The sequence below is a fragment of the Coccidioides immitis genome (genome assembly GCF_000149335.2).
Source record: "Coccidioides immitis RS genomic scaffold supercont3.1, whole genome shotgun sequence".
NCBI classification, from domain to species: domain Eukaryota; kingdom Fungi; phylum Ascomycota; class Eurotiomycetes; order Onygenales; family Onygenaceae; genus Coccidioides; species Coccidioides immitis.
In genome coordinates this window covers 2,897,814-2,919,731 of record NW_004504310.1, presented here as the reverse complement: position 1 = coordinate 2,919,731, position 21,918 = coordinate 2,897,814, and the positions used below count along the sequence as shown (strand labels likewise).

The following is a 21,918-nucleotide window of genomic DNA, read 5'->3' as shown; positions in this document are numbered from 1 at the left end:
ACTCATGATGTCTTCCATATATTCCTGCTCTGTAAACACAAGACCCATGAAGGAATCAATAGCTCATCTCATCATGAAGTTTGTGAGGCAGACAAGAATGAAAAGAAGTACTGGATTCATGAGATAATTAACTTGAAGAGAGAGGGTCACAAGCTGTAGTACAGAGTACATTAGGAAGAATATAATGATGAGAAGAACAAGACATGAGTTTCTGCAAGCAATGTCTGTTCACTGAGAAAGCTACTCCAACAATTCTATAGTAGGAACCTGGACAAGCCTGGTTCACAAAAGAGATGGATGGAGGTAGTGGAACTAGAAAATGGGTTAGAGAGAGAAAAGACATAGTCAAACTGAACTGAATTCAATTGATTTCAAAACAAAAGAAGAAAAAACTAAACTAAGACTATATAATTAGAGTCTCCAGCTCCTCCTGTGAAGATCTGTAATAACTACCCATAATCTTACTGCTGGAAAGAGCAAGCAAGGTGCCCATAGTATAGACAGTTGTTACATTTTTGACCCAAGCCTGTGGAGATGCACTCTGTGAAGACTATATTGTTATAGCCTTGCTGAGCTCTCTTGCAGGTGAAGCACTTCTGTCCAGGTGGTGACTGGGCCCTAGCCTGAGTCATGAAAATTCTCTTGTGAAGCTGAATGTATACAGTCAACTGGTTTGGATTATCCAAACCAGCAATAAGCATGGATCTTTGAATAGACTTGTGATACCATGCCCTTTCACAGGCAGACAAAGCTTGTGCCCCTGTGTAGGGGGGGAGGCCTGGAAGAACCACTGAATTGGCCCACAACACACCAGCAAAAGTAGCAGCTGGTGGCATTTGGATAAAGATGGTCTGGAACCACTATTGTTGATTCTGTGGGGGGAGTGCTGGGTGGTTTCAAGCACCCTGCAGGACTACAGCACCCACAAATCCTGCTGGTGCAGAGAAAACAACAACAACAACCTAAAGAAGATTAGCTGTAAACTGAAATGTGATAAAGAATACTCACATTTCTGGCCAGGGCCAGAGCAACAACTGTAGAGAGGGGAGACAGAGTGGCAGAACCCTAACTCCATCAGCATGTGAACCAATGTCAGCTTATGAGAAGTACTTACAGCTTGAGCTGGCACAGGAGAGGCAGCAACAACTGATGGAGAGAAAGAAGAGAGAACAACAACACTCTAGAACTGTCAGTTACAAACACTTCCCAAACTTCTTGTAACTACTTACTGAAGGCCCAATCTCATCTGTGAAAGAGGGGATGGAGATTCTCTCAAGAGAGAAAAGTGAAGATGAGTTACAAGAGAGAGGGGGAGAGAACTGCACACTGGCAGCAACTGCTAGCAAGCATCAGTCTCTCTGCAAACCAAACCCCATGTGAAGACAAAATCTAATGGCCATGTGAAGCAAAGGCACAATCAGGGGTGAACTCACCAGCTTGTGGTCTTTCAGCCAATCATACAGAATATCAAAGTGAAGCCATTTTTCTTCCAGAACATCAGAGACCTCCCATGAGCCTGCCTCCCACACAAAGCAGTGCTTGAAGGGTTCACTTATCTTGATAATGGTGATATAGGCTAGAGAAGAAAGAGAAGAAAAGAAGAGAAAGAGAAAGCAAGAGAAAGCTCTCTCTTAAGCTAGTGTTCATTATCTAATAGTGATACAGGGTTAGCAAGAACAATAGAGACTCTCTACATATTGTTGTGTTATTGGGTTCTGTTGTGTTATTAGAGTTGTGTTGATATCACATCTCTAGTGAAGCTGTACTCTTTTTCTTATAAGGAAATTTTTATTTTTCTCAAGAGGTTTTTTGTTTTTCTACTCATGAAGATTTTTAACAAGACAGCCACCTTGAGGGATCAAGGCTTACAAGAGGGGGGAATCTGTAAGAATTTGCTGTAAATCTCTTATACAGACAAACAGCACCTGTGAAGGCCAGAGGCCTTAGCTTGTGAGCTGCTGGAAGTTGCATGTGTCCTTGTGAAGCACTAAGTCATGTGCTCACAAGCACACATAAAAGGCTGTCACTGTGTGAATCTCTTGCTGGGAGCCAGTGGCAATCTTGTTTACAAGTTGTACATAATTGCCAGAATACAGACCTTTTACCTTGTGTACTCTTTTCCATGTATATTCCTTCTAGAGATTTATTGTCATGCTGATCCACACATATGATTCTCACAGATATCTAGTAGATAAGTAAGAAGATTAATCATGATGAACAAGTCTATTAAATCTCTGGTAATAAGTGTTCTTATATACATAATACTTCTCTGGTGATAGTTCTGCTAAGCTGTTCTATTTGTTCTATTGTAATATGTCTGCTATATTCTCTAATCAATTCTATCATGCTTGGTGTGATCAGTCAGCTTATCAGTTCTATTGCTGGTCATGTAATTCTCATCTTAAGATTCTTCCACAACAGTTCATGATTCCATCTTGTCAGGTATTATTCAATCATTTTGTGTGTTCTGTTGTTGTGCTGCAGGATTTATAATACTATATTTCTGTATAAACTACTGAGAACTAAATAAGCTGACCAAGAAAAACTAATATCTGTTACTCCTAATCAACAAAATTCTGGAACAGGTTGGATGTGCCAAATGGTTCACAAAGCTAGATATTATTCAAGCATTCTATTGAATACAAATATCAGAAGACAATAAATGAAAAACAGCCTTTCAAACACAATACAGACTTCTTAAATGAATAATTACTCTTTTTGATCTTGTAAATGCTTCAAGCACCTTTCAGAAATATATTAATTAAGTGCTTTATGATTATCTAGATGAGTTCTGCTCTGCTTATATAGATAACATCTTAATCTTCTTTACTGGATTATGCAAAGAACACCAGAAGCATGTACAAAAGATGCTACAACAGTTACAGAAAGCAGGCTTACATATTGATATCAGCAAATGTAAGTTTGAAGTCACTTTGACAAAATATTTGAAATTCATTATTGAGACTGATAAAGATATACAAATGGACCCTGAAAAGGTGCAAGCTATACTGGAATAGAAAGCTCCCACAACAGTCAGAAGTGTGTGCAGCTTTATTAGATTCACAAAGTTCTATCAGCAGTTTATAAAAGACTTTTTCAAAATAGTAGCACCACTCACAACACTAACTAGGAAAGACAGTAAATTCAAATAGATCAAGAAATATAATAATATCTTCAAACTTCTAAAGAATATGTTTACCACTGTATCTATTCTTTTACAGTTTGATGCAAGCTGTAAAACAGTAGTCAAGACAAACTTTTCAGACTATATAATAGGGGGCATGCTTCTGCAATATGATAAAAAGAGCATGCTATGACCATGTACCTATTTCTCAAGAAAGAACATACCTGCTGAATGCAACTATGAGATTCACAATAAAGAACTATTAGCTGTGGTGGAGTGTCTACAAGAATAGAGCTTCAAGCTCTGTAGTGTAAAAGAATTCAAAATTCTTACTAACTACAAGAATCTAAAGTACTTCATGATCTGACAGCACCTTAATAAGAGGCAGATGTGATGGATAGACATTCTGAACAACTTTAACTTCCAGATTAGTTACTGCTCTGAAAAGCTCAATACAGAACCAGATGCACTCTCTCAACACAATCAAGATATACCAGCCAATGCCAACAACAAACAGCTGAAGAACCAAGAAGCACAGCTACTAAAGTCTCATATGATCACAAATAGTGCAATAGTCTGCCATGCCACCAAGGTAAATAATACAATAGAGTTGTTATTAGCCAAATACTGAGAACATGCATGCACTACAGACATGCAACTTCAAGAGATGAAACAAGCTCTTAAGAACAAATGCTTACAGTTTCTCTCTAAGCTTCTAGTGAAGATATCTGTATCAGACTGCTTGCTCAATAATAATAATAAGCTCTGCTTTCAGGAATAGCACTAGATTCTGAATTCTGAAGAGTTACACATACAGATTATGCAAGAAACTTATAATTTAATAATGACAGGCTATTCAGATAGAAAGCAAATAATCTCTATACTTATATATGAATATTTTTGACTGGAGTTCACTAAGAATATACAGCACTTTATATAGAACTGTGATCTCTGCCAGGCAACAACAACATAAAAAGATCATTAGAAAGAAATGCTGAAGTCTCTGCCTATTTCTAATTAAATCTGGTCAGAACTCTCAATGGACTTCATTGTTAATCTACCAGAATCAGAAGAATGTACAAATATTATAATTATTACAAACTGACTCACCAAAGAAGTTATCTTTAAACTATACAAGAATATTAAAGTCAAAACAGTAGTTCAAGTCTTCATATAAAGCATATACTACTGCCATGAACTATCTACAGCTATTGTTTCTGATCAGAAATCACAATTTGTAGATGGCTTTTGAACCCATCTGTGCCAGCTGTTGAAAATCAAGAGATATTTTTTCATAACTGCACACCCTGAAACTGACAGGTCTACAGAATGCATGAACCAAACATTAAAGACTTATCTTAGAAAGTTCATCAACTTTGCACAAGATGACTAGACTCAATGACTGCTGCTAGCTGAGTTAGTAATTAATAACTGTGATGCTGCATCAACAGAAGTGAGCCTCTTCTTTCTGATGCACAGATATAACATAAGCCTTCTGAACCTTAAAACCAATGCCCTAGCTATAAACTGGTCACCACATAACTCTATTGAACAAGCAGAAGTTGTTATACACAAAATACAGACTGCTACTGAATAAGTCCAGTCTGTAATAGCTGCCACTCAACAGAAACAAGAGAAGTATGTCAATCATAACTGTGAACCTTTATGTGTGAGGATTGTATGTGTGAATTAGCGTGACAATGAATCTATAGATTAAGTATGCAGAATATTGAAGTGAAGTCATATTTTCTTCTAATCATCAGAAATCTTCTGTAAGCCTGTCTTTCACACAAAGTAGTGCTTGAAGAGTTCACTTACCTTGATAATAATAATATAAACTAGAGAAGAAAGAGAAGAAAAGAAAAGAAAGAGAAAGTAAGAGAAAGCTCTCTCTTAAGCTAGTGCTTATTATCTAATAGTGATATGGAGCTAGTGAGAACAATAGAGACTCTCTATATATTGTTATGTTATTGAGCTCTGTTGTGTTATTATGTTGTATTATATTATTAGAGTTGTGTTAATATTATATCTCTAGTGAGGCTGTACTCTTTTTCTTATAAGGAAATTTTTATTTTTCCTAAGAGGTTTTGTTTTTCTACTCATGAAGATTTTTAATGAGACAGCTGTCTTGAGAAATCAAGACTTATAAGAGAAGAAAATCTGTAAGAATTTATCTGCAAATCTCTTATACAGATGAATAACATCTGTAAGAGTTCAGAGTCTCAGCTTGCAAGCTGTTAGAAGTACATGTGTTCTTACAAGACACTAAGTCATGTGCTCACAAGCACACATAAAAGACTGTCACTGTATGAATCTCTTGTTAAGAGCTAGTAGCAATCTTGTCTACAAGTTGTATATAGCTGCTAATACCAGACCTTTTATCTTGCATACTCTTTTCTACATACAATTACAGTCTCAAGCTGGTGAGTTCACTTCTGATTGCATCTTTACTTCACATGATTATGAAGTTTTGTCTTTGTATAGAGTTTGGTTCACAGAAAGACTGATGCTTGCTAGAAGTTTCTGCCAGTTCAGAGTCTTCTCTCTCTCTCTCTTACAAGTTATTACTGCTCTTCTCTCTTGAGAGAATGCCTATATCCCTCTTCTTCAAAAAAGAGATGTCCAGATCTTCAGTAAGTAGACTTAGAGACTGAGAATTGTTCACAACTGATAGTTCTAGAGCATTGTTGCTTTCTCTCTCTCCTCTTCACCAGTTGTCACCTCTCTTCTGCCAGCTCAAGCTGTAAGTATCTTCTTGCAAGCTGACATTTGGTTCACATGCTGATGGAGTTAGAATTCTACTGCTCTGCCTTTCCCCCCCACAATTGTTGCACCAGCCCCAGCTGGAAATATGAGTATTCTCTATCACATTTCAGTTCACAGCTAATCTTCTCTAAATTATTATTGCCATTCCCCCTGCTGCAGCAGGATTCATGGGTGCCATGGTTCCACAGAGTGTCTGAGATTGTCCAGCACCTCTTCCACAAGATTAACAATAGTGGTTCCAGATCATCTTCACCCAATTGCTGCCAGCTGGTACTTTTGCTGATGTATTACAGACTAATCTAGTAATTCTTCCAGGCCTCTCATCTTATACTGGAGCACAAGCTTTGTCTGCCCATAAAAGAGCATGATGTCACAAGTTTATTCAAAGATCTATACTTATTACTGGTTTGGATAATTTAAACCAGTTAACTATTCACATTCAGCTTCACAAGAGTATTCTTGTGACTTGAGCTGGGGTTCAGCTGCCATCAGAACAGAAGTGCTCCACCTGCAAGAGAGTTCAGCAAGACTATAATAATATAGTCTTTACAGAGTGCATCTTTACAGACTTGAGTTAAAAGTGTAACAATTGTCTATACTGTAGGCATCTTGCTTGCTCTTTCCAGCAGTAAGATTATAGATAGTTGTTACAGGTCTTTACAGAAGAAAGTCAAAGACTCTTATATAATTCTTAGATAGTTCTTCTTTTAAAATTAATTCAATTTGATTTGACTATATCTTTTTTCTTTCTAATTCATTTTCTAGTTTCACTACCTCCATTCATCTCTTTTGCAAATCAGGCTTGTTCAGGTTCCTACTATAGAATTGTTAGAGTAGCTTTCTCAGTGAACAGATATTACTTACAGATATCCATATCTTGTTCTTCTCATTATTATAATCTTCTTAATGTACTCTGTACTACAGCTTGTGACCCTCTCTCTTTAAGTTAATTATCTCATGGACCTGATACTTCTTTTCATTCTCATTTATCTCACAAACTTCATAATGAGGTAAGCTATCAATTTCTTTGCAGGTCTTGTGCTTGCAGAGCAGGAATACATGAAAAATATCATAAGTTTACAGATCTGGAGACAGCTTCAGTCTGTAGACTTGTAAGTCTATCTTTTTTATAATTCTACAAGACTCATGCCTCAACAAATTTAATTTTTTATTAGACTGTACAGTTTTAATATTGCAAAGATCAAGCTACATCTTGTCTTTCATCTGGAAAGTCTTTATAGTGTGCTTCTGGTTATAGTACTTCTTCTGATAGACTTATATCTTCACAAGTAATTTCTTGATCTTCTTACAGAGCAATTTCATTGCCTCCATCTGATTCTTTAAATTCTTGTATATATAGTTATACTTATCAAAGTCTAATAGATCTGTTTACAGGTTCAACTCATATATTAGCTGAAAAGATGATTTCTGTGTGGAGATCTGTCATGAATTATTGTACATGAACTCTGCTATTAATAATCATATCACCCAGTTATCTTGATCATAACTGATATAGCTTTGCAGATACTGCTCTAGCACACTATTTAGTCTCTCAGTTTGACCATCAGTTTGCAAATGAAATACCATGCTTATTACTCTTGTGATCTTCAAGATGTAAGTTAAATTACCCCAAAATTCACTCACAAACAGAAATTCTCAATCTGTTACTATGCTTGCAGGTAATTCATATAATCTCACTATCTCATGAATAAAGAGATGAGCTAATTTCTCTGATGTCAGTTTCTTTATTGTAGGAATAAAGTGAGTCATCTTTGTAAGCCAGTCCACTACAACCAGAATACAGTCAAACTGCACCTTCTCAAAATTCAGGCTTGTGGAGAGATCTGTAATAATATTCATGCTAATAAATTCTCAAGAGTAATTTGAAATTGATAAGAGTGATAGTTCTTCTTGAGATTTTCCACAAACTCTTCTTGAGCTCTGGCAGATCTTACAGACTTTGCAATACTTCTTTACCAGTTCTCTCATTCTTGACTAAAAGTATTTGCAAGCTATAAGCTTGTACATTCTTGCTGTAGCAAAATGCTCTGCAAGAGATAGATCATAATGATATCTGATCAGCTCTATTCACAAGATCTCATTCTGAGAGATGTACATGCAACCATTTTTATAGAGAATGCTCTTCTTCTCTTTTCATATTGTAAATTTCTTCATGTCTATCTTAATATCTTCATGGATCTTAGCTGTATAGTTATCACTTTGCAGTAGATTTGACAATAATGCTAACAGGTTGGAGCTGCTCTTTTTATAAGAATTCTTCTCACAAATCAGATCTTTAGTCTTCTGAACCTGTATTGTAATCTTCTTTACTTTGCATGTATCTTTCAAGACAATCTTCACAAGTAGTTTCTTGATTGCAATCTAAAGCTTTGTGAAGATGAGTTGCATATTCTCATCTTCTCTCTTCTCTTTCTGATTAGAAGAAACTTGAGCTGTCAGTTCTAACTTTTCTGTGGTCTTGCTTCTTCACAAGTATTACTTTCAGTTGGTGTGCAGTCTTATAACTCTCTGTATTATCTAGACTAGTCTTCTTAACATAATCAGATCTTTATAAGAGTTCATCTGCCAGATTCTTGATTTCTTTCACATGGTCAATCATGAACTAAAAGACTGTCAGTCTTTGTGTCCAGCAGACCTGTCTTCACAAGAGATCTTAAGCAGTCTGAAAATAGCACAAGCTATCATGATCTGTAAGAACTTGAACTGGTATTCACAAGTCTTTCAACCAGCAGCACCAATATCTAAATAACTCCATAATTATAAGCAGTTCTTGATTATGAATGTTATAATTCATCTTTGCAGATTGCATCTTCCACAAATAAAATTCAACTGGAATCTAAACACCATTCTTCACTAGCTGTAATAAAATACTACACATTATGAAGTTAGATGCATCTGTTTTCAGTCTGATCTTCCATTCCATATTAAAATGGTGAAGCATAACAGCTTTTACAAACACTCTTTTCAGATCTATAAAGACTTTACAACCTTCCTTAGTCATGAAAGTGTTGGTCTCTCTTCTCATCTCTCTTTACACATGCCTGCTTAGCTTTGCTTCTCCTCTCTTTAGAAGAGCAGTCAGGCTGCAAACTATTTTAGAGAATCTTGAGATGAAGTACCTGTAAAAGTTCATAAATTCTAAGAAGATCTGAATCTCTTTCTTACTGGTTGGCTCTGGCTAGTCAAGAATAGTGTTCATACAGCTCTTCTTCATAAGAATATTCTCTGGTGTTATAATATATTCAAGATAGTCAATCTTGCAAGCATTAAACTTGCACTTTGCTAGCTTGTAATAAAGACCTGCATTCTTGAGTGCCTTAAGTACTAATTTCACATGCTTCTCATGATCTTTCTTACAAGCTGAGTACACAACCACATTATCAAGATAGACTACCACAAATACATTCAGATATTTACTAAGTGCCTTCATAATATATAATTAGAAGGCTGCTGGTGCATTTACAAGTTCAAAAAGCACTATCAAGTACTCAAATAGCTTCTGTAAAGTTCAAAATGCAGTCTTTCACTCATTTTCTTTACAAATTCTCAATCTATAGTAGGCATTCTTGATATCTAACTGAGTGAATATTGCAGCTCCCACAAGCTTATACAACATATCTTCAATTAGTAGTAGAGAATATCTATTCTTGACCATTTTTGAATTCAGATCACAATAATTTACACACATTCTTAGTTTACTATTCTTCTTGAATGTGAACAGAATAGGTGCTTCTGTAGATGACTTGAAAGAGCAGATGAACTTATAAGTTAGAGCACTGCTCAGATATTTATAAAGAGTTTCTTATTCAGCTTGCAAAAGTCTGTACATTCTTTCAAATTCTGACTGCTTTTTCAGCTCAAGATCTATGGCCAAATCATCTTTACAGTATAATGGCAGCTTCCAAGCCCTCTTGTTGCTAAACACTTTCACAAGTTTACAGTAGACTTTTAGTATCTGAAGATCTAGATATACTGTCATCATCTGTTCTGATTTACAGAAAGTCATCATGTAAATGAGCTTTTCTCTCTTCACTAGCTCTGAGAGATTAACTGGTTTAATCTTTGCAAGCAGGTCACAACATATAGTTTGAAACTCTAGTCTTAGTTCTCTGAAATATATCTTGAGATTGTGTCACTGCAGCTAGCTCAAATTCACTAGCATCTCATCTTTTATATTCATAACTATTACTTATTCATGAAACAACTGCCAGTTTCTCTGAAAGTTACAGACTTTAAAGAATATATTCATAATTTCTTTTACAAGAGTGATATTCTTATAATTTATAGCAGTTTCAATCTCTATAAGCATCTTGTGCATCTTTAGCACTAGCTTCACAGCCAATCACAAACTAATCACTAGAGATTGACAATTAAAGTCTATTAGTGCTGACCAGATGATACTTCTGTCAGTTGAACTTCACACATCTAGAATAATAGAGGGAAGAGCAAGAAGACTTTTCTTGAACAACTTTATTATATTAATTTTATCTACTTGTGGCTTCTCAATTTTCTATTTGCTACTCTTCTTCTTGAAACAGTCTTTTATGAGATATCTCTTTTAACTATACTTAAAGCACTTCTCTTCTTTTCTTAAAGCTTTATAATTCTTGATAAGATCTTTTCTTATCTTCTGAGCAGATCTCTGAGATTGACTTCTCTTATCTATTTACAGTTTTAAGTTATCAGTTTTTATATCTCTGCAAGCACTTTCAACTAGATTAGTAGACTTTACATGTAAGGCATTCTTTTCAAGAGCTGCTGTCACACTTAATCAGAGTCAGATAGTCAGTACTATTATCTCATTAATATTATCTGGTATTTCCAGCTGTTTATTTAGTTTAGCTCACATAGGCTCATTCAAGTTCTCTATATATAGGTTCTTCTTCATTTTTTCAAAGCTTTTAAATTCTTCATCAATTTTTGTTACAAGCTCTAGAAATTGTTGGCAGTAGACTTGGTCAGTTTTATTTAAACTCTTGTGAAGATTAAAGATTACTTATCAAGAGTTTTATATACAGTTTGCTGAGTCTTCTAGTCTTGCATATAGAAATTTCTTGAGATCATTCCAGTTATTCTTTAATAGGTTATTTTTGTGATAAATCTTTCAGAGATTTTTTTCAATATAATTAAGTTCTGTGAGAGCATACACAAGAGATTTCTCATCATCTAATTTACTTGTATTGTGAGTGGATTTAATACTGAAGATAAACTACTGATATTTTATATAGAAGCCAGTCTGATAGAGCTGTGTATGTTGTAATAGTCTCAAGACTGACAGATACTTTGCAGATATTGAGTTAGAGATAATTATATCAAGAGATTTACTTCATGAGTGCTTTTGAGTAATCTGAAGAGTATTCAACTTTTCTTGCTATTTCATTATTCTTTTTAGTAGTTTGATTTTCTTGCAAAGTTGTTGAATTTCATCTCTTGATGTTAAGGTAGACTTCCTCTCTAAGATTATAATACTAGTTTTGGTTTCATCTACAGTTAAGAGAGCTGAGATGGTTTCAAGATTTGTTATCTTCTCATGAACTTGAGTTTGTTCTTCAGGTAGATTTTCTGCTAGTATCTCAGATTTGCAAGCTTCAGAGAATTGACTTCTTTATATTAATATTATTGTCAGGCATTACCAAAGAAGAGTGGCAAAATGTGAAAATTATATGTGTGGATTGGTGTAATAATGAATCTATAGAAGAAATTGTATGTAGAAAAAAGTACACAAGGTAAAAGATCTGGTATTAGTAGCTATATACAACTTGTAGACAAGATTGCCACTGGCTTCCAACAAGAAATTTGTGCAGTGGTGGCCTTTTATGTGTGCTTGTGAGCATATGACTTAGTGCTTCACAAGGACACATGTACTTTCAACAGCTTGTGAGCTGAGGCCCTGAACCCTTGTGGGTGTTGTTTGTCTGTGTAAGAGGTTCGCGGGCAAATTCTTACATTATGAAACTTCAAGATAGAAGACAAAGTCTGTCTAGACCTGTGCAACATCAAGACAGATCATATAAGCAAGAAGTTAGATGCAAAAAATATCAAGTTCACAATTATTGGAATGGTTAGCTCACATAGCTACCATCTGAATATGCTACTGGAGATTCACAATGTCTTTCATGTGCAGCTTCTCTGTCCAGCTGCCACAGACCTTTTCCCTAGCCAGCAACAGTCAGATTGGCAGCCACTAGAGATCACTACTGAGAAAGAGAAGAAGTATGAAATAGAAGATATTCTCAAGAAGTAGAGAAACTATTAACATCTTGAATATCTTGTCAAATAGAAAGAATATGCACACCCAACATAAAATGATACCACACTTATAAAGAAGACAGTAGCTCTTGACAAATAAGAACACTATAAGTATCAAGATAAGATCTCTAGCATCTGTAAACATCAACAACAGAACAATGCCTGAACAGCAGAAGAGAGAGTATTGTAGAAAGTTGGACCTCTACTCTTCTTGAGGTAAACTCTTAATAGCATACCATGTAGAAGACCTCTATGCTATTCCTCTTTTGGCTTAGCACCACACACCAATGTTGCAAATATATTGTACATACACTCACCTACCATTCTTTCTCTTTCTCCCTAAGCAGTATGTTTGTGTATATAGAGTCTTAGCTAGCAACTTCAGCTAGGCTCATAATATTCTAGTCTCAAATACCAGCCTAATCACAGTTGATTGCATATTAATTTTCAAATCAAAGAACAAGATCTTGACCACTCTGTTGGAGATGTATCATGAAGATACATGTCCAACAGAGAGATAATTTTTTTGATATGCTATCAGATATGATCTGAGAATAGAATTGTTTGAGTTCTTTCAATCAAAAAGAACTGAGCTATCTACATATACATGATTACAGACTGATATCAGAAGATATCAGAATCTATCAGAGTTTGTAGACTCTGATAAAGTGTAACTAAGGAAAGAAACATACTATACAGTACAATATAAACAATAGAGAACCACAAGAATGTTAGAAGAACCTGAATATAGATTATGTAGATTTTTCCAGAATTTGAAGTATAAAAAAGCCAAGTAGATTCAATGCCTGCAACTGATGAAAAAAAGTCATGTATAGAATATAAAGATTCTCTAACTAGAAGACTGAATACTGAGATTCTCACAATCTGTGCAAATTATGTGTTTCTTATATATTCAGAGTTGAGATTATATGAATACCTCTGAACATTCAACATTATCTGATTTTTAGTTAGTCTAGATCTATATTCATAACAAAATGTAAAAAATTTAAAGAGATATCAGAAATAATGATTGGCTTTATCTTTATCTTTTCTTAAATTTAGATTTGTCAAGAGAACTTTATCAGATTCAGAATTAATATATTACTATAAATTTGCAAAGATTAGCTGATATTACCAGTAAGTAAATTAATGAATTTAATTATTAAAGTCAAGCTTATCAACAGATTGAGAGAGATAGAAAAAGTCTTTTATAGTAGTAAAAGATTTGGAAGATATCTTGTACAAAAGAGCTTATACTTTATATTTTGAAAGAAAAAGCTTTATATAATCAAGAGATAAATTTGAAATATATAAATATTCAAAATATTTAAAATATATATAGCTTGTAAACTTCAAAGTAGAAATAAACTTAGCAATATTGATATTTTTCTTTTAAAAGAATCTTTACAGAATTTCTGTCTCTCTTTATATAGTATCTTCCACTATAGACTGAACAGTTATTCTATACTTCACCTGTCTGATGTTAGAAAATATCTCTTCTGTAAAAGAAGATTTGCTTATTATAATATATTTAAGAAAATATATTCACAGACTGAATTTAAAGACTTTTGATAATTATAAAAAGAAGAAGAAGAATTCAAGAGATTATCATTACTTGTGCTTTTCATAATCTGCTAAACAGCAGCAACCTCAGCATCTAAGAAATAGCAGTGAAGAACTAACATGATCTTAATATTGTAAAATCTAGAAATTAGAGCTTCTGATTTGCTCTCTTGTGAAACACTTCTTCAAGTAGCTATATTAAAGATTTAATGTAATTATCTTTGACTGCTTGTTTATATTGCTCAGATATTCAGTTATTGGCTTGAATATACTAATAATCAGGCTCTCTGAATCTGAAGACAATATTATAGCTAGAGGAACAGATTCTCTTTGAAGAAATCTAGAGATTCAGCAACTTATTTGATCAGTTTTTTGCTTTTCTTAATAATTAAAAAAAGAGAAAAAGAGAGAGAGTGAGAAAGGCCAAATTTATGCTTAATTCTCTAAGTGAAGAAAATAGAGATCATATAAGATAGATCTATAAATGACTTATTCAAGTGAATCAATCACCAGAAAAGATAAAATTGAATTTCTCTTCACTTTGCAATTACTTTACTACTCTGTTTAGAAGGTAAGAAGAACTATTGCATGATAAAGAAGCTTATAACCTGTTAGAGCATGGAAAACTAATCTTGGTTGTACTGCTACAAAAGAGACTAGCAAGATCTCATCTCTTACAGTGAGATGGAGCTTGGCAGCAGAAAAGAGTCAGACTGAGAGTGATTATGTGAGGTCACGTGTGCGCTAAGCCCAAAAGGGGTTAGGGTGCGCGAACACTGGGATGGTGGATGACATAATCAATCAATCAAATCAATCAAGCCGCTAAATAGGAGAGTCCTCGAATTTCCGAATTTACCAGAGTAGACCAAGAGGAGGATGAGGAATGTCACGATACAATTGACGGAATATGTTCGGTACCCCGTGGGTATGCTCGAGATGTCTGTCCCGATATATGCGACTTGGTGAGGCAAGGCAATTCAGAAAATGGACCCGGTTTTACAGCTCAGGTACGTATTTGCCCTATCATGAAGGCTATGCTGTTAAAAGTGAAAATTAATTGGCGTAGTTGCTCCCGAGAGACTGCTAAGTCCTGCCCTCCTAAATCATGCTCGAAATCTTGCCAGGGAGCATGCGACTCTTTCGGAACGCCTTGCTGGCTCATTTGAAAAAGAAACGGCCAAAAGAGTGGGGGAGTTAACGGCAACGGTGCAAGCTCTCAAGGAATGGGATAAGGCGCATGAAGTATGTTTACGAAGTTGCTTTCGACAGCAAAGTGCCATTTCTCACTACCACCAGTCTATAGCAGAGTTGAATCATTTACTTGACGACCCGTCTAGCGATCCGGAACTTCGAGAACTGGCATCGGACGACCTTCAGACCACCGTATCCAGTCTTTTCGCTTTGTCAGGGAAATTAAAAGAGAGCCTGATCCCTCGGCACCCATTCGCCGAACTCCCGTGTTTGGTTGAAATCCGACCCGGCGCAGGTGGAGACGAGGCTGGCCTTTTCGCTTCGGAGCTCTTACGTATGTATTTAGCATTTTGTTCACGCCATGGCCTCCGAACAGCCATTCTTAAAAAAGATGTGGAAGACGGCGCTGGAGGTAGCGGATCTGAGGACCGCCTTTCTGAAGCGGTAATGGAAATCGAGGCCCCCGGGAGCTATAATATCCTCCGTACCGAGGCCGGAGTCCATCGTGTCCAGCGAATTCCAGCTACTGAAGCGAAGGGCCGTGTTCATACTAGCGCTGTCAGCGTTATGATCCTACCTAGCTTCTCCGAGCAGAATGATAGTGCTCTTAATTTTGACGACCCAAATTCGGATTATTATATCAACCCGCAGGATGTGCAGTCGGAAAAGATGCGGGCAAGTGGAGCCGGAGGCCAGCACGTAAACAAAACAGAATCTGCTATACGACTTACTCACGTCCCAACTAGCACCGTTGTCGCGGTGCAGGATTCACGTTCTCAACATGAAAACCGCAGAAAAGCCTGGCGATTGCTTCGCTCTAAAATCGCTCAGATGAGACGTGAAGCGCGGGAACAGGAACTTGTGGAATTACGAAGGGGGATAATGGGAGGGGTTGCTAGAATGGGCAGAGGAGATAAAGTTCGCACGTACAATTTTGGACAAAATCGCTGTACGGACCACCGCAGCGGCGTGACGATCCATAATCTCGGTAGTGTGCTTGATGGTGGTGAAGGACTTGATAATATTATGGAAAGTGTGAGCAATTGGCTTGTCGATCAGGAGGTTGGAGTTTTGTGTGGGGAGGAATGGTCGAAGCAACCAAACGAGATATCCAAGAAAGGACCGAACAAGAAAGATACGCGCTAGAGCATAATAGATCAACGTACTCCATACGGGGTACTATTTTATGGACTAGTTTGATATAAAGAGAAGATCTCTGAAAATCCAGGACTAGGACGGCCAGATAAGCCAAAGACTATGATCAGAGGTAAACCGCCAACTCCTTCCATGTCGCGCATACTTTACAAGGATATCTTGAACAGATTGATAGTCTATTTATAAAACCAGTGTTTAGATATACTTTCTCTCTGGATCAAGCGCGTCCAAACTTTCCATTGTTTTCTCGTACCTAAGTCTGAGATTAGCCTTGCGAGTTTTATAGGGATAGGACTCTTGCTAATGGCAGACTTACATGGTGAACACGATTCCGCCACTTAAAATCAGTCTTGCAAGTCGCGGTACAGCGCCAGACCAGAAAGTGAAGATGCCTTCATCTTTGAAGATCTTCGCGGCGCATACAAAACTATTTTTATAATTCTTCCTTGCTTCGATTGATTGCATTCTACTCGGCATTAGCTCGACCGTAAAAAAGGTGAAGCACAAGTATCAAAACAGAGAGATGTGATAGGTGAGTTCGATCTGTACTTGCCTTGTTTTAACAGTGTCGAGTGGTTGTGTGACATAGCTTGAAATACGTGTTAGCTCTTGACGATTTGCAAAACAATACTTGGACATACACCGTTATCAGCCCGGCCATGCCTCCAATGAAAAAGGTACTTAGGGTGCCAAGTTTCTCCCCCGGTGCAACGTATCCCTGAGCAAATTGGCGAAGAGTCGTATAACTTCCAAACCTGGTGGCCGAATTTGCGGCTTGTCGCGCTGTTGTGGGAACAAATCCTTGGAAAAACCCGCGAATGCCTCGCTCACGGAAGATCACCGTCGTCCCATGAAGAAATCCCCGCATTCGGGGCTTAGAGGCTTTCCTGTCATCTATTCTGCATGTTGTCAGAACTACGGGGTAAATTCCCTGGATCCAAACCAGCGGATCGCAACCAGGTAAAGGAAGGGCATAGGGTAAAAAGTAAGGAGCACAAACAATTGTGTCTTAATACTCTCAAAGGGGGTAACTGCCAAGAGGGACTCGGTGAAGCCGGCACCAAAGCCGGCAAGAACCGTTCGAGGACCTGATATCTTGCCATCTCTATCTTGAAGCAAAGATTTAAATGTGTCAAATGCCACGAAACCTGTAATCAATAAAAGATTAGTTGGTTGCTTTTTAAGCTCCAGCGTCAATGCTCAATGGATAGACCTACGGATTCCCGCCTTCAATGAATTTCCCACAATTAGTGTCGTACATCCTGCATACCATGCCTTGCCAAAAGGCGGCCAAGGTAGCTTCTTTCCATCCGGTAATCGGCGGTTTAATTGGGTTCTTGTTTTTGCGACTGCAATCGAAACGTTAGGTGGTCGGGTCTCCGTCGCGATTCAGGCTTCCATGGAAAACCTACATTCCGCAGGATATGTGATTGCTGAGGCAGGATGGTCAGCAACCCTTTCAAAATCCGCAAAAGAGAATGATAAAAGAAAACTTCAAGGGTATGTACAGATTTCAACAGCTCCCGCCGTGGATCCAGCAATTATTGATCGCAGACTGCTGGGCTTCGCGGTGTGGAGTTAGTAGTGGCCTGGCAAAACTTGGAATGCTAGAGCGAACCTTCGGCTTCTGTTCACGATCTGCGCTGTCAGGCATGATGCGAGGCTGTGGATTATGAAACCAGTTCTTGTGGTGTAAATTCGCGAAATAACGGTGAATTCCAAGCATCAAGTATTAAATAGCTTCCAGCGCCATTGGCAACACCAAAAAGGCCTCCACAATAAACCATCCAACTTAGGTACAGTACATTACCTAACTACGGCGCAGGAGGAGAACCGAAAGTGCTTGATTTGGCGCAGGCAACGGGGAACAATTCTCCGCAGCACCGAGTGATTAAAGATTCGAATTTTCACAAATTATTGACCAAATCGGAGAGAGGATTGGGAGGGTATGTCTTTCCATTTCATGAGTCTTGACTAGATACTACTATCTAAACGGCGGGTTGAAACCCGCAGGCAATCCCCAAGAACAACCCCCACCCAAAAAAAAAAAAAAAAAAAAAAATTTTACTTATTAATTTATTTTTTATTTTTTTTAATTTTTTTAAATCTCGTTTTTCAGTGAGAGTTCAGTGTTTTGTGGAGCTAAAATTTGATGATTGACTGCTTGGCCCTCATGATGAGGCGGACAAAGAGAACCCGAACATGAGGTGGAGAGAATTGCCGGTGCGGCCTGCTTCGCATCAAAATGGTGCGATTTGGATATTGGGTAGAATTTTGATATTCTTGATAAGGGGATTCATGGCACAAAAATAATATCGTCATCGAGGACATCAGTTGCCAGCAGGAACCCAGAAACATACTTGGATGAGTATCAATGTCAGCTGAAATATAGAGGCATGTTGCGTTGAACAGGTTCTTGCTCCTCAGCATAACACCAAACTAAAATCTGGCCTGAGTGCGTGGTAAACAAGCACATCTAGTGCTAAAATCCCATCAGTGGCAGGCTGTAGCCCATTGGAATGAGAAAATATGCCCCGCAAAAATAGATTGACTAAAACGCCGACATTCACCATTGCGCTGAAAATGCGGATTGCAGCCGGTCACCAAAGAGAGGTCACAAACAAATGTGACAAAACCGAATTCAAATCATATAGCCCTAGCCCCAGCGCCTATTTATAAGAATTCGATGCATGGAGCTGTTAAAACCGAGTGCTGACATGGGCAGTATGATACATATTCGTAAATCGACCGTTGAAATAGGAGCAAGGCGATCGAGGAACCAAACCCGGTGAAGTGATATAAGCAACAGCGGAAAAGGTAGTCCACTGAAGATGAGGAAGCGGGATCCCAGGCATGGTGGATCTCTGAGAATGCTGGAACGAACAAACGGAAAAAGGAAATGCGAGAATTCAAGCGTAAACGAGTCGAACTATAGAGGGGAGAGATAAGTGTGGCGTGAATCTATTTTACGAACCGATTGCGTCGGACTCGATCCGCCGAAAAGCATCCAAATCGCGGTAACTTAGGATGCAGTAGTAGAAGTTGGCATATTCGAGCGAGAAGACATTGGGTTCGTACGATTGTTCTCTGGATGTCCACCGCGGTGACCCTGAGCACGACCACCCCTGTAGGATCCCCGGAGTGAATGCCCTCGATTTGCTGTTTGTTGCCCGTGCCCCCCACTTATATGGTGAGCTTGGCGATGGTTTTGATTGTCAGAACTCTGAGCAAGTTGTGCAGGTGGGTTACGTTCTGTAGACGCATTTGCTATAGGGCGTGGGATTGTTTCGGGGGTATCATAGACGTAAAGTTTTTTATCAATTGATGGCGGTATCGGTTGAATCTCGGTTCCAAGCTCCTGTTCAATTTTGTATAAGTTGTACCGATCATCCCAATTGATAAGATTGATTGCTAAGCCTAGATGGCCAAATCGACCGGAACGGCCAATTCGATGAAGATACGTTTCAGCGTTTTTCGGAAAATCAAAGTTTATGACGACGTTAACGGCTTGGATATCAATTCCTCGAGTGAGTAAGTCCGAACAGACAAGATTACGGCAAACACCGTTCCGAAAGTCATGGAAAACACGGTTTCGATTTTGTTGAAGCATTCTCGCATGAGAATAAAAGCAGGAGTACCCAAGCTCGGTGATTTTCTTTGCAAGCAACTCCACTCGGTTTGTTGAATTGCAAAAAATAATGGACTGATTGATTTGCAATTTGGAAAATAGAGTGTTTAGACAATGGACCTTCTGCCTTTCTTCAACAAAAGCATAATATTGTGTGATACCGCGTAATGTGAGTTCATCCATGAGATTGATCTCGTACGGATTTCGCATATGCTTGTCCTAGATAATATTTAGCATTTCCTTCAAGTTTATCGGAGTGAAGGGTCTACCTTGAAAGATTTCACAATCATTGGAAAGGTAGCACTGAAAAGCATAACTTGGCGGTCCTTGGGATGGAATGACAGTAGTTGTTCAATAACAGGTGTAAATTCCGGTGACAGAAGCTTATCGGCCTCATCCATTACAAATGTAGTGCATTCAGACAAATCTGCCACACCCTTGCTTGCGAGGTCGAGAATTCTTCCGGGTGTACCAACTATGATATGGACAGTATCACTCAATCGAATAATATCGTCTTGTAGGCCAGTACCCCCAGTGGTTACCATCACATTGATACCGAGATGCTTGCCTAAGGTTTTGCACACTTGTGACGTTTGAAGCGCTAACTCTCTTGTAGGTACGAGAATGAGGGCCTGCGTCTTCGAGATTTTGGGATTGGTGCGTTCTAAAGTTGGTATGACAAAGGCCGCTGTTTTCCCAGTTCCGTTTTTTGCCCGAGCGAGTATATCACGACCGGTAAGTGCAACGGGTATGGTTTCTTCTTGGATAGGAGACGGTTTCTCAAAGCCAGCCTCAAATATTCCCATCATCAATTCTCGTTTGATATAAAAATCCTCAAACTCCAAACCCTTTGTGGCTGTGACATCCTGCGAGGAGTCAGCACTGGACAGTGATTGGCTTCATACCACAATATAATCATAGTCACCTCTGTTTGTGTCCTTGTATCTTTTGGGGGAAGTTTAAGCTGTTCCTTCCACTTGGTTTCTGCGCCATTGTCCCTACATTCATTCGCATCAATAATTCTTCATCACTAGAAACACAAATGGAGAAAACGGACCCTAACTTGGCCTTGTTCAGCTGCGAAGCCAATGCTTCTGCCATCGTGAAGAAACAAAGAGAGAAAACAGGGATTGTTGTGTCTCTGAAATGGGCAGTAAGGATGATGATTTGGTGTTTTGGTATGAAGCGAAACGGAGAGTAGAGTCGTTTGGGTGCTGGGGATCGATCGGCTCAACTTAGTCGTGGAGGCAATGCCAGAAGGGCGTAGGATAATGGAAGCTGTAGTAAGTTGGGAGAACCGACAATTCACGGGGGGATGGTTTCTCGCGAGAAGTAATGATCTGATTTCAGCTTCGGTAAAACGGTCGGTTCGCAAGCTTGGGGCGAGGCCTTCAGCAAAAAGAAAAGAGAGGTCAACTAAATTATGATAGAATACGATAGCCAAAGATGCTGCTTGTTGTTCTGAGAGGATGTGGAAGATCTTGATCAGGAAATGTTCGAATTTGAGGGTGGAGAGCCAGACTGGAAGGAAAATCACAAAAAGACAATTGGTTACTAACGAAATCGACTGTACAGTGGACAGAGTACTCCGTACATTATGCCTGCTTATTAATCAGCAAGCTAATTTCCCACTGTACGGAGTACTCTGTCCCATCCGGAGTGCTCCATGCACAATATCGAACTCTGTCAAGCCTATTTCCGTTTCTTTCAATTTTTTATTTTTTTATTTATTTATTTTTTTTTCTTTTCTTTTTTCCTTTTAGTTGCATCAGCTATGTACTCTGTAAACACAGCACCAAATGGCCATATTTCCATATGAACTTTTTCTTACACAAAATACAGGACCAATTTCTGACACAGCGTCATCTCAATCATTCTGCAGGCAAATATTAACTACTATTGAATAAAAGCAAAACTGGTTAAGAAGCTCTGTCACAATTCTACACATTCTATATATTTTTACTGGCTACAAATGTTGCTGCTTATAAGTCATCAGGGAGTGTATGAAGTATGAGAGACAGAGGGATGGTAGATTGAGAAATGTCAAATAACCATCTACTCTAGGGTAAACAAGTTAACTAAATAATTTTAAATAATCTCAAGATTATTTCAAGCATACATATAAAGTACTCTAGACTCTGTATCTTGATTATAACAATTTCACTGTACTCCGTATATCTTCTTCGTATCTAATAGTATATGGTTCTGTTTAAATAAATCA

The 21,918-nt window shown here is 37.9% G+C and overlaps 6 protein-coding genes across 6 annotated transcripts; 3 read left to right on the top strand and 3 right to left on the bottom strand.

Annotated features, from left to right (window-relative positions):
• Positions 1 to 254: 254 nt before the first annotated feature.
• On the bottom strand, positions 255 to 1,246 carry CIMG_12717 (uncharacterized protein; the record flags this gene model as incomplete). Its single annotated transcript, XM_004445650.1, has 6 exons — positions 255 to 312; positions 466 to 860; positions 927 to 962; positions 1,009 to 1,065; positions 1,115 to 1,178; positions 1,230 to 1,246. The coding sequence occupies 6 exons, from the start codon at positions 1,244 to 1,246 to the stop codon at positions 255 to 257; spliced, it is 627 nt and encodes a 208-aa protein (XP_004445707.1).
• Positions 1,247 to 5,712: 4,466 nt separating this feature from the next.
• CIMG_12716 (uncharacterized protein) lies at positions 5,713 to 6,258 on the top strand (the record flags this gene model as incomplete). Its single annotated transcript, XM_004445649.1, has 4 exons — positions 5,713 to 5,757; positions 5,805 to 5,867; positions 5,919 to 5,979; positions 6,194 to 6,258. The coding sequence occupies 4 exons, from the start codon at positions 5,713 to 5,715 to the stop codon at positions 6,256 to 6,258; spliced, it is 234 nt and encodes a 77-aa protein (XP_004445706.1).
• Positions 6,259 to 11,441: 5,183 nt separating this feature from the next.
• Positions 11,442 to 12,155, top strand: CIMG_02099 (uncharacterized protein; the record flags this gene model as incomplete). The annotated part of the gene is made up of 3 exons (XM_001248327.2): positions 11,442 to 11,451; positions 11,677 to 11,737; positions 11,987 to 12,155. 3 exons carry the CDS (start codon positions 11,442 to 11,444, stop codon positions 12,153 to 12,155), a joined length of 240 nt encoding a protein of 79 aa, XP_001248328.2.
• Positions 12,156 to 14,587: 2,432 nt separating this feature from the next.
• CIMG_02100 (peptide chain release factor 1) lies at positions 14,588 to 16,273 on the top strand. The gene is made up of 3 exons (XM_001248328.2): positions 14,588 to 14,730; positions 14,790 to 14,965; positions 15,020 to 16,273. The coding sequence occupies exons 1-3, from the start codon at positions 14,631 to 14,633 to the stop codon at positions 16,058 to 16,060; spliced, it is 1,317 nt and encodes a 438-aa protein (XP_001248329.1). The 5' UTR covers positions 14,588 to 14,630; the 3' UTR covers positions 16,061 to 16,273.
• On the bottom strand, positions 14,996 to 17,830 carry CIMG_02101 (mitochondrial tricarboxylate transporter). Its single transcript, XM_001248329.2, has 9 exons — positions 17,688 to 17,830; positions 17,578 to 17,632; positions 17,482 to 17,502; positions 17,287 to 17,418; positions 17,070 to 17,217; positions 16,711 to 16,968; positions 16,623 to 16,658; positions 16,386 to 16,535; positions 14,996 to 16,322 (listed from the first exon to the last, which is right to left on the bottom strand). The coding sequence occupies exons 1-9, from the start codon at positions 17,793 to 17,795 to the stop codon at positions 16,265 to 16,267; spliced, it is 966 nt and encodes a 321-aa protein (XP_001248330.2). The 5' UTR covers positions 17,796 to 17,830; the 3' UTR covers positions 14,996 to 16,264.
• Positions 17,831 to 18,286: 456 nt separating this feature from the next.
• Positions 18,287 to 21,198, bottom strand: CIMG_02102 (ATP-dependent RNA helicase DHH1). Its single transcript, XM_001248330.2, has 4 exons — positions 20,755 to 21,198; positions 20,623 to 20,695; positions 19,967 to 20,563; positions 18,287 to 19,916 (listed from the first exon to the last, which is right to left on the bottom strand). Exons 1-4 carry the CDS (start codon positions 20,796 to 20,798, stop codon positions 19,092 to 19,094), a joined length of 1,539 nt encoding a protein of 512 aa, XP_001248331.1. The 5' UTR covers positions 20,799 to 21,198; the 3' UTR covers positions 18,287 to 19,091.
• Between the last annotated feature and the right edge of the window lie 720 nt (positions 21,199 to 21,918).

What these genes read in the sequence shown, in the direction of transcription:
- CIMG_02100 (XM_001248328.2), top strand. Translation starts at nt 14,631, where the DNA reads ATGTTCGGTACCCCGTGGGTATGCTCGAGATGTCTGTCCCGATATATG. An exon ending in GACCCGGTTTTACAGCTCAG is followed by an intron (nt 14,731 to 14,789) that starts GTACGTATTTGC and finishes TAATTGGCGTAG; the next exon opens with TTGCTCCCGAGAGACTGCTA. An exon ending in AATGGGATAAGGCGCATGAA is followed by an intron (nt 14,966 to 15,019) that starts GTATGTTTACGA and finishes CACTACCACCAG; the next exon opens with TCTATAGCAGAGTTGAATCA.
- CIMG_02101 (XM_001248329.2), bottom strand. Translation starts at nt 17,795, where the DNA reads ATGCTTGGAATTCACCGTTATTTCGCGAATTTACACCACAAGAACTGG. An exon ending in AATCACATATCCTGCGGAAT is followed by an intron (nt 17,419 to 17,481) that starts GTAGGTTTTCCA and finishes TTTCGATTGCAG; the next exon opens with TCGCAAAAACAAGAACCCAA. An exon ending in ATGGCCGGGCTGATAACGGT is followed by an intron (nt 16,659 to 16,710) that starts GTATGTCCAAGT and finishes ACGTATTTCAAG; the next exon opens with CTATGTCACACAACCACTCG.
- CIMG_02102 (XM_001248330.2), bottom strand. Translation starts at nt 20,798, where the DNA reads ATGGCAGAAGCATTGGCTTCGCAGCTGAACAAGGCCAAGTTAGG. An exon ending in CTGAACAAGGCCAAGTTAGG is followed by an intron (nt 20,696 to 20,754) that starts GTCCGTTTTCTC and finishes GAATGAATGTAG; the next exon opens with GGACAATGGCGCAGAAACCA. An exon ending in TGATTGTGAAATCTTTCAAG is followed by an intron (nt 19,917 to 19,966) that starts GTAGACCCTTCA and finishes AATATTATCTAG; the next exon opens with GACAAGCATATGCGAAATCC.